At 53.1% G+C, this 10240-nt stretch overlaps 2 protein-coding genes across 2 annotated transcripts; one reads left to right on the top strand and one right to left on the bottom strand.

Moving 5' to 3' along the window:
* On the bottom strand, window positions 1-2908 carry TGAM01_v205029 (hypothetical protein; the record flags this gene model as incomplete). The annotated part of the gene is made up of 3 exons (XM_018803515.1): window positions 1-2552; window positions 2620-2763; window positions 2842-2908. The coding sequence occupies 3 exons, from the start codon at window positions 2906-2908 to the stop codon at window positions 1-3; spliced, it is 2763 nt and encodes a 920-aa protein (XP_018663212.1).
* Window positions 2909-6236: 3328 nt separating this feature from the next.
* On the top strand, window positions 6237-10201 carry TGAM01_v205028 (hypothetical protein; the record flags this gene model as incomplete). The annotated part of the gene is made up of 4 exons (XM_024549562.1): window positions 6237-6481; window positions 6640-7476; window positions 7883-8414; window positions 8474-10201. The coding sequence occupies 4 exons, from the start codon at window positions 6237-6239 to the stop codon at window positions 10199-10201; spliced, it is 3342 nt and encodes a 1113-aa protein (XP_024405694.1).
* Between the last annotated feature and the right edge of the window lie 39 nt (window positions 10202-10240).

The raw sequence follows: 10240 nt of genomic DNA, 5'->3' as shown, positions 1-10240 counted from the left end.
CTATGCGCTCAACGGCGAGCTATCCTTGTCAAAATTAACGTTTAATCGAGCACCGTCGATCTGGAGGGCTGCCATGCCCGCCACGCCGCTATCCGCTTCATCAGCTGCTCTGGCTGCGGCAGATTCCTCGGCATTCATGAGCGCAGGAGGACGGTGGCGCATTTGCTTCGCTTTGGCTAGGGATATCGTCTTTTGTTGATACGTTGTCGTGACTGCTTGTGTGTCGTCTCGTTCAATTGTCGACTTCATCAAGGCAGCCATCCACAAACGGCCTTGCTTGAGATTGGGCACCGCAAAGTAGTGGACGGTTGGCTTTGTAAAACTGACGCCCTTGGATAGGCCCGCTCGAGGTGGCACCAGCTTGAAGATGAACATGCTGTCGTCGCCCTTCTCCATGGCTCCATCGTCGCTCGCAGGCGGTATGCTGTGGCTGCCTGGCATGCTCCCTCCACCGGCTGCACCGGTCAGAGTAGCATGCAATCCAGTCAATCTTTCGTTATCGGCAGGAAGAACGCGGTGGAATGAGATGTCAATGAGGCCCTTTTCTTGGTCGTCGTCTTCAGAGTAGTAATATGCCAGCCGTCGTCCCTTGAGAACAAAGAATCGGGGCTTCCAAGTGGTCATCAGGTTAGAGCTCTTCTTTTTCATCCAGCCGTAGTAATCAGCGTCCTTCATGGCGACCTGAGGGGATATCTTTAACAAGCCTTGTGTATAAGCACTTGTATCCTTTTTGCCCTTCTTCTTGCTGCTCTTGCTAGAAGGGGCTGTCGCTGTGACGGGGCTTTTGAGCGCGTCATGAGAGTCGAGATCAAGGCTTTGTCCAGCCGAGGGGGTACTAGACCCTGTTCTTACTGGAGAAGGCATGGAAGACGGATCATTGGCTGAGAGGTCAGTTGATCCCTTGGATCTATCAAAAGTGAGCTTATCTGAGATGGCTCGCATAGCCGGTCGGGCAGCTTTGCCAACTGGTTTGGCCATTGATGTGAGCCAATCAGCACTGAGGCCTTGGGGTCTGCCGGAGACTGGCGATGCTTCTGCGTGAGTTGAACCGATCGCGGTATCCAGTTTGGTGACGGCCGGAGCTGGGCCATCTTTAGCTGGAGGCGGCGGTCGAGCAGAATCCGTCGTGTTTGCTGAGGCAGTTCGTTTGTGGGGGGTCGGCGAGATGCCGTAGTATTTCTGAGCGGCATTTGGCGCTCCATCCCGGAAAGAATCGACGCTACCGTATCTCGAGTGCCGGGAGAGCGCCGTAGCGCTGCGCACCCTCTGCTCGTCTGCGTAACTCTGTTGTCGCCCATGGTTAGCGCTGCCACGTTTCCGCAAAACATTGCGCTTCTTTCCAAATACCTCTGTGCCAGAAAAGTAGCCTCGGTCTAGCTCAACGGCTGAGTCCTGGAGATCCGGCTCAGATGTGCCCAGCATTTCTTGCAGTCCCGTTGAGGAAAGTGGCCTTTGAGAGGTCTGCGAGACAGCGCCGCCAAGGGTCCAGTTTCGATCAAAGGAAGGTTGTTTCTTATGTACGCCATCACCAGCAGATAGATTCGCGTTTGTCGATGCTGAATGTCGTCGTGACTGGTTCAGGTCTCGGATGGATGCCGCCGACGGCCGTTTGAAGTGCGTGCGTGATGGGCTCTCCTGAGTGCCGTTTGTTGGGGTTATATGAGCAGTTGGAGAAGCCTTGTTAGATGACTGGGCCAGGGACAGGCGTCTAGCCTGGACAGAGGTGGGTCGTGATATAGAGTTCCCTGTCAGGGTGCTCGTTCGACTTCTCGTTCGTTTCGTCGCGTCCTCGGATCCGCCATCGCTACCGCGGGTATGTGTGGCTCGCCTTGCATCTGGTTCTTCGCCGCTAACCTCATCTTGGAGATTCTTAATCTTCTGCCACGTTTTGAGGCGCCGGCCTACGGAGCCTAAATCAAAATCCTTGATGAACAGGGAGCTCTGATCCATGCCCAGTAGCACTTCTCCAGAAATCTCTTGATCCCTGAAAACTTCGCAGTGATGCTTCTCGACGCCCTCAGTGAAGAGATATTCGGCCACGTCATCCGGAGACCAAGCCACAACTTCGGCCCGACTATGTACAGCTTCCTCTTCTTCGTCCGTCTCTTCACCCTGGATGTACGACATTCGGTGGTCAATAGCAACACTGTATTCGCTACCAGAGTCTGTAGCAGCAGCATTGATGGTACTGGTGCCAGGCGGCGACTGCAAGCGAGTGATGTGCTCGTCGATGACGTTGAGGGTTTCGCTGAGAACTTCATCTTGTCCCGAAAGTGCGGCTCCTCTGCCCAGCCCGGAAACGGGAGAGCCTATGCCACCCAAGCCAGACACAGGGGCTGATTCAGCTTTGGGCAAAGAAGGCCGATTGTCAGATGGTGTTTCGGTTGAGGCTAAAGGCACAGTAGACGTGCTAGCCGATGCAGGAGCATTCGCGATGCCCTGGAGAGCGGTTTCTTGTGTGACTTCTACCAATGGAGAAAGTGGCTGCGAAGCAATGAAAGCAGGAGTTGATGTTGGGTTCGAAACGGCTCTTGGGGTTGGTCGGGTATAAACTAGCGAGACAAAGTCAGTAGAAGCTCGTAACAGTTGAGAAGTTCGACAGAAAGGAGAATTGCTTACCTTCAGGAAAGAGGCCAGTGTTGTTGTTTGCGAAGTGGCGACCGAGAAACCAGCCGTCGCCAAATTCATCGTCTCGTTCTAGCAACTCAACTCGATCCCCCTTCTTGAGGCTCAGTTCATCTGAGCTGCGGGCGTGAAAGTCATCTGCATAGCGGAGCGGGAATAGTTAGAGTCTTGGCGCAATGGCCTGTCAAAGAGCTGGGAAGAAGAATGAAGACGTACGAATCACCATTAGAACATCGCCCACATCGGGTCGGAAAGGCCCGTCGGCCGGTGCTCGCGAAGCCATTGTTTCGATGGCGGGGGCTGGTGCGGCGAAAACAAGCAGCAAACAAAGAGCAGTGTAGCCCGCAAAGATGAAAACTCGAAAGTGGTTCCGAGATGCGTGATGGCTGATGCCAGAGGGCGGGCGGGACGGATATCGATGCCGCGTGCGGATGCGGATGCTATTTGCTCGGAGATGGGCTAGTGGTGAAGATGCTGCTTCATGAATGGTGATGGGCGATAGCGGCCATCAGATTTTTGTCGACGGCCCTGCTCCGAGTCTGCGTTGGGCCGAGGAGAGGAGGAGACGGCCTCAGCAGCAGAGCGTTTGCGATCGCCTGGCCGAGTGCTGCGCCGCGCTTTGCTCGTCGTCTCAGATGGCGTCTCGTACGGTCTGGCAGCGCGGCCGCGTGGAGGCGTTGCAGCTGTCGACGCCCCTTTGAGCCTGCGAAGGCTTCGGGACTGGAGACAGGGGAGTTGGGAGCTGGTGAGATGTGGGCGCCACAGAGGAAGGTCGTGGCTCGCCGGTGGCCCGCGGTGGCTGCGCTGCGCTGCAATACGATGCGATGCGATGCTATGCTATGCTGCGAGAGGCGCTGCGCCGAGTCCAGCAGAGCAACCAGGACTAAGCAGAAGCCAAGAGGGCTGTGCGGTCGAATGAAGCGCTCGTCGGACCAGGGGATGATTGGACGGCTTGTGCGATGTGGAAGTCGGGATGGTTGAAAGAGCTTTTAGCGTGCCGCGGTGCGATTGGGCGGGCTGCTGGCAGGCGGGAGGGCGGCAGCCAATGGCAGGGGCGAGCGAGATCTAGCCGGCAGCCCAGCGCCTTGTCATTGTCGGCGGCTAGCTGGTACCTCGTACCTGGAATGTGCCCTAAACAGCTGAGCGAGCGCTGCAGGAATGGAGCCCGGGGAGACATTGGCAGAGGCTGCCCGGCACTGTTGGGCTCCACTGGGTGCCTAAAACACGACGAGGCCCAGAACGTGCGCGCTCGCTTGTATGTACTACATACTCCCTGCTTGCGACCTGATACAATGGACGCTCAAGAGGAGGCGAGAAACAGGCAGGCTGATGGAGGTCCTGCAAGTAATGCGAGCAATACCCGTATTTCGTGTGTTGAACGCAGTATCAGAAAAGGGAGTCATGCAGCACCCCAGTTTCATTATCCAACACCCCAGCTATAGCGCAGCAGGGCAGCCAGTCCACATAGGTATCAAGACACAAGTACACCACCACTGCCAAACACATTTCAAAATAGCAGTAGCAGCAGTAGCAGCAGTAGCAGCAGTGCTGGATAACACAGTTGGGGTGCCGGATAACTTTTTTCTCAATGTTGAATTGATTTGAAAACATTTGATGAAATATTCCCACTATAGCAGCACCAACTGTCTGCATTTCTACCCATCCGTGAATCTGTACAGAGGCAAGCATACTGTGCACACAGCAAATTTCTTTGAGATTCCCTCCTCTTCTCTTCTCCGCATTGCTTTATCTTCACTTCACATACCTCGCAAGCAATTCCTTTCCGTCGACCGTCTCCCTGCATGACCTGAGTCCAACCATCAGGCGTCACGTCAGAGCTGTTGCAGGGGCTGCCCAGAGCCGTAGAGCTACAGTACCGCGACTCGAGCTCCATACGGGGCAGCGTGTGTGGCTTGCAAGCACAGGTACTAGTGGCAGTAGCTGCATGCAGCCCATTAATTGCCCCCGTCCTTGGTGCCGTCAGTATTTCGAGGCTCTGGCCCTGCCCACTACAGCTGCGTTCAACTCTCGTTTCGGCCGCCATTAGGTGCAACGGTTAGCATGGATGCGGCGATGGGCCCTCCGCTCTAGCCCAGAGGCTGGATCGTTTGTTTGGACCCAACTTGTCGTATGCTGTTCGCTTTTGTGCGGCTGATGGTCAAGGACTGAACATGTACTTGGTACATGTACTCTCGAGAAGGGCTCCTAGAGCGATGCGGCGCAGGTGGAGCGACATCAGTACATGTACATGTGCACATGCAGTACACGCACCCTGGCGACCAGAGTGTTTGAGTGTTCACATTTGATTGTTCATGTTTGCTTTTTGCAGCAGGATCACTAGCGGCTGCAACAGCAAGCAAACAAGATAAGGTGTCTAATAATATCACGACAAAGCGGGATGAGATGAGAAAGGACAGGCAGGGATCTCCCAGCAGCTCCTGGTCACCGAATCTCTCCCTTCCTGGTCACCCTATCAAAGGCACTAGGTTGCCAATGTCTCTTTTTTTTCCCTTTCTCTCTCGCCCTGTATTGGCTCATCGACGGCTGCTATCAGCAGGCACCCAGCGGTTACGACATGCAGATGGCCGTCTGTGCTGCTGCCCAGCACATGGCCGGAGCCTCAGTGTCGAGGGGGAGCTTCTAAGGCTGCGTTTGATGCCACCGGTGCATATATACTTCTTATTGTAGCATGGTATTTCGATATATTCAACTATATAAGGTAGTTTATATTGTAGACAGTCCAGTTTGTTCATACCTACGTGCGAATAGCATAGCATATAGAGTACCTACTCGTAGTATCCTAGACAGTTGCGAGAGTCACGCCTTGAAGCTACTCCATGCCCAGACACTCGTGCATACAAACAGCAGCAGCTGGACATCCTTTCATGCAAGTTGTACCTCTGATTGCTCGCAACTTGGTCCAGAGCCTGCTCTCACCGCTCAACGAGCCATGGCTCTGGATGCATGCACCTGGTTCCCGGAAGCATAGTCCCGCATGTTTGTGTTACCTCACCGACGCTGGCTGCATGGGAAAAAGAAAAGAGCCGGGTGTGGCAAACAGTACATCGACTGACATCCCCGCAACTCTGCGTCTACGTTCAGCTCTTGTCTCTGCCAGCACGCGGGCATTGGCTGCGATGGTCTCTCTCACAGGACCGCATTACGTCGAGGCTCCATTGCCGATCTTGCTAGTTCTCTCTGCCCGTGAGCGGTGATGGCTACAAGGTAGAGTAAAACATGCATGTACATATTCTACCAGATGGCTTATTGAAAGGATAGGTAGAAAGGTACTAGTAGATACTCGGTATAAATAGGTACACATGCGTATGGTCCTCCTTCTGTTGCTTCATTCACTATCGCTTCCTTCCTCATCACACATTTTTCTATCATCAACTTATCCGGCCATCTCTTATTGAGATTCAAGCTTCCTACAATCAAATACCGCTACTACCTACACAAGCATTTACTCAAGTTATTGCAAAGATCAATTGATAACATCGACGCTTGCTTGGTGAGTAGCACGGCTCCATATGCGCATCTACCCGTCCAAGTCCCGGTACCTAACAGATCCTTCCCGCCAACAGACCCTTCCCGCCAACAGACCAACAACTATGCCCAGAGGCTATCCCCGTAACGCTGGGCTGCCTCGTACAAAGAAACGCAAGCATGGTGACCAGAATCCGCAGAATGTACAGCCAACAGATAACGCAAACAACACCCAGAATCCACCCTGGCCGCCTGTCCCGCCGGTCTCTGATCTCGCACCGGCCCCAGACTCGCACATACAAGTACCAAAGCAATATGCATGGCCGACTTCATATACTGCCGCCGCTCCATATGCCGGCCCTCAGCAATAGTTGGTCTTCCTGTTCTCGTTTCCCGAACCGCCTCTTCCTACTTGATATTAGTATCTCGCCCCTTTTAAGTCTTCTGAAGTGCCTCGGATTTCTCGAGCCCTTTCAGGAGATATACCCATTCATCTATGCTCAGCGATACTAACACGGATGCTCTCAGTGCAGTAGCTGAGCTGCCTTCTCCGCCTCCAACAGACGAAACAAGTCCAACATCCGCAAGCGAGCATTTCCAGGGCAGAGTAGACGCCCATTCAACTGCTACTGTCGAGGAAACAGCGGTTGCTGTTCACGCCGCTCCCGAGGACTCTTCTGGGCAGCCTTTGGGTGATCAAGCTGGCCATGTCGCTCAGCAGATACCAGCGCAACAGCCGCAACAGCCACAACAACCACAGCAACTTACTCCATATCGAAGACCTTTGCAACATGTCATGCTCCATGCTTCCACGATAGTAAGAGGGCGGGCTTCCGGAAACGAGCCAATGGCCCCTGAAGAGAAGGCACGATACAGCCTGCTATACGGGGCCTGTGTGAATGCAGACTTGTTTTTTCTCATAATTCATCGGTACTACAGTTGCTGGCTGGTAGATAAGTCGACCGTATATGGCGATTTACACCTTTCTGCCCACGACGTTGATAGGGCCTTTGTCCAGATGAGAGTGATGTTTAAAGATGAAGAGCGGATTTCGCCTCCTCATCGGCTGTGGTTTTCAGGATTCCCCGAGTTGGACGAGAACGTTCACTGCGTCCCTCAGGTGCTGAGCCAGATCCAAGACTTTATCCTCGCGTTTTCTGCCCAATGGCCAGAGATGATCAAGGCCGCCCAGGCCCGAATGATGCCGCTGATGGAAAGCCAAATCCGCGAGCAGCTTAAATGCCCGTCGTTGACCATGGCCAACAAGCTCTTCGTCCACAGCCGCAGAATCATTGGAGTGCCAGATAATCAATTCACAAACGAGGCTACTCTTCTTTTCAACCTGGACCAGAAGCTAGAACGCTTGTATGCAGAGCTGAACGAGCCTGTTGCGGATGTGGCCGAGGCTCGGCAATCGATGAAACTGAGTTACCAACAGACTATTGAAAGTATTCGACAGCAAACGCATGCTGCCATGCAAGGTTCGTCAATGCCCTTTCATGCTGTGCAGAGACGCTCGCGAGACTGACCGGCCGCAGCTGCACCACCAGCTGGCCACCTGGACCAGGAATTTGCAGCACAGCCCCTGAACAACAACTACCATCACAGCGTAAATAGCACTAATAGCATACCACCACAGCAGCAGCAGCAGCAGCAGCATTCTTCCGTTCCATCACAAACATTGCCATACCCACCTCAGCCTCAACCTCAGCCTCAACCTCAACCTCACGCTCACGCTCACGCTCACGCTCACGCTCATCCTCACCCTCAGTTCCAAGTTCAAGCACGTGGCCAGGCTCAACCTCACCTTCAAACGCATCCTCGAGCTCGAGCGCGACACACTCGAGCGCACAATCCTCAGACAAATGTTCCAGTCACTTCGCAGCAAAACTTTCAACAGGTTCCTCAGCACCTTTCCCAGCAGCAAGTCTACCTCCAGCAGCAAGCCTTTCTTCAGCAGCAAGCCCAGCTCCAGCAAGCTCTTCATCACCCGCAAACTCTTCCTCATCAGCAAGCTCTTGCTCATCAACAAGTCCCTCATCAACAAGTCCCTCATCGACGAGTCCCTCATCACCAGCAAGTTCTTCGTACCTATCAAGAGGCCCTTCATCATCAACAGGCCCATAATCATCAGCAAATCCCTTCTCATCAGCAAGTCCTTTCTCATCAACAAGTTCCCTCTCATCAGCAAATCCCTCAGCAAATCTCTCCGCAAGTCCCTGTGCTTCAATCTACTCCTGAATCAGCCTCAGGCCAGCCCAGTTTGTCCAGGCCAAGTCCCCAAAGCCAATCTTCATCATCAGGTTTGCAGTATCCAGCGTTAGCCCCAAAGTCACCAACACAGCGTGCTCAGGGGAATCAGGCTTTGCTTTCTCCGGCAAATCTGCCTCTTTGCGCTGAGCCACAGCGAATGATGCCGCAACAACAGCCAGGTCCACGGCAATTACAGCAGCCGGATGATGCTCGAGATACACCACCGCATCTCCAATATTCCACACAACCGGCTTTACTCCAATCGCAAACAACTCCGCAGACTCCTTCAGTCCAAACAGAAAGAATTTCACAGCAAGAGAATATGCACCTGCTAGTATCGCAGCCCAGCGATTCAACTCATCTATGCCCTCAGCCATATCCGCAAAATATGCAGCCAGAGCAAGCTCTGCAAGCTCCTTCTCCCGCTCTTCAGAGTCCTCAAAGCTCCCATGATTCTCGAGGCATTCAAGTGTCACCAGATCCTCAGATAGATCGGGGATCCCAACCTAGAACGATCTCCCAGGCGCCTCAGGAATCTCAGGCTGCCATTGTCCACTTGACGGCTCAGAGACCTCAGGCCGGCCCAACTCCCCAGGGCCTCGGTATTCATCAGTCTCCTGTGCAAATATCGCCAGCATCCCAATCTCATCAAACACAATTGCAACAGCAGCCTGCGTCCCAGGCGTCTCGTACTCCTACACCCAATCGATTTCGCCGACACTTTACGGTTCACCAAACCCCTCCCACGGAATATCCCACTAGTCCATATAATTGGACATCCTTGCAAACGGGCCTCCATCTGACTCATGTGCGTAGCCCTCGAAGGGTTTCCTCTAGCCCGGGCCCAAGCCCAGGGAAGAACCGTTACTACCAATTCCTCTCTAGATTCGTGGTGGAACCAACAGAGATGAAGATACATATGGGAGTCAGTGGATTGGAGTTTTTTATCGAGCAAGAAGACCTGGCTCGACGCCCTATTACCAGCCAACCATCTGAGTTGCCTGTGGGCGAGTTACCGATGGAAGTGCCTGTGAGCCGATACTTCAACCACTCTCAACGATACCGTCTCCGCATGTGTGGGCGCAATAAGCTGAGTGATAATGAAGAACGGGCTTTTGACACTGCAAAATGGGCTACAAGCCGTACCTACTGGCCGTCACACATTACTATATCACTCAATGGCGAAATCATTTCTCCTCTTCTCAAGCAGCATTTTCATAAGGACCTACCCATAGAGCTGACCGATGCTTTGGTTAAAGGGGTGAATACAATAAGAGTGCACATGCCGAGTTTTCCTCAAAATATTAAAGAAAACATTGCCTATTTTATGGCTGTAGAGCTCATTGTCACTCTAGATCATGACTCTACTCGCGCTTTGGTGACTTCTGCGCCTCATATTAGCGTTGATCAGACAAAGGCCGAGATCAAGAGGCGACTACAGCTAGATATAGATGAAGTCATCATAAGCAGCGACACTTTGACAGTTTCAGTCGCAGACTCTTTTAGTTCTAAAATTTTCGACGTCCCGGTCCGAGGCCGCAATTGTCGGCATCTTGAGTGTATCGACTTGGAAAACTGGCTAAATTCACGCCCATGCAAATCGTCCCCAGAAGCGGGCGAGCCAACAATGGCCGATACTTGGGGATGCCCGATATGTGGCCAAGATGCTCGGCCCAGCAACCTCCAAATAGACGACTATTTCGTTCAAATAAGGGACAAGCTTTTAGAGGAGCGCATGGGCAAAGTTAAGAAGATTCAGATCGCTGTTGATGGCACCTGGAAAGCCATAGGAGTGGCAGATGAACACACGACGTCAGATAAGGACGGCGTCAATTAATATTCATCGATTGGAAATACTTTGATATATCGCCAGGGT

The sequence above is a fragment of the Trichoderma gamsii genome (genome assembly GCF_001481775.2).
Source record: "Trichoderma gamsii strain T6085 chromosome Unknown Scaffold_15.2, whole genome shotgun sequence".
Lineage (NCBI taxonomy): Eukaryota > Fungi > Ascomycota > Sordariomycetes > Hypocreales > Hypocreaceae > Trichoderma > Trichoderma gamsii.
This window is presented reverse-complemented; position numbering and strand designations above follow the sequence as displayed.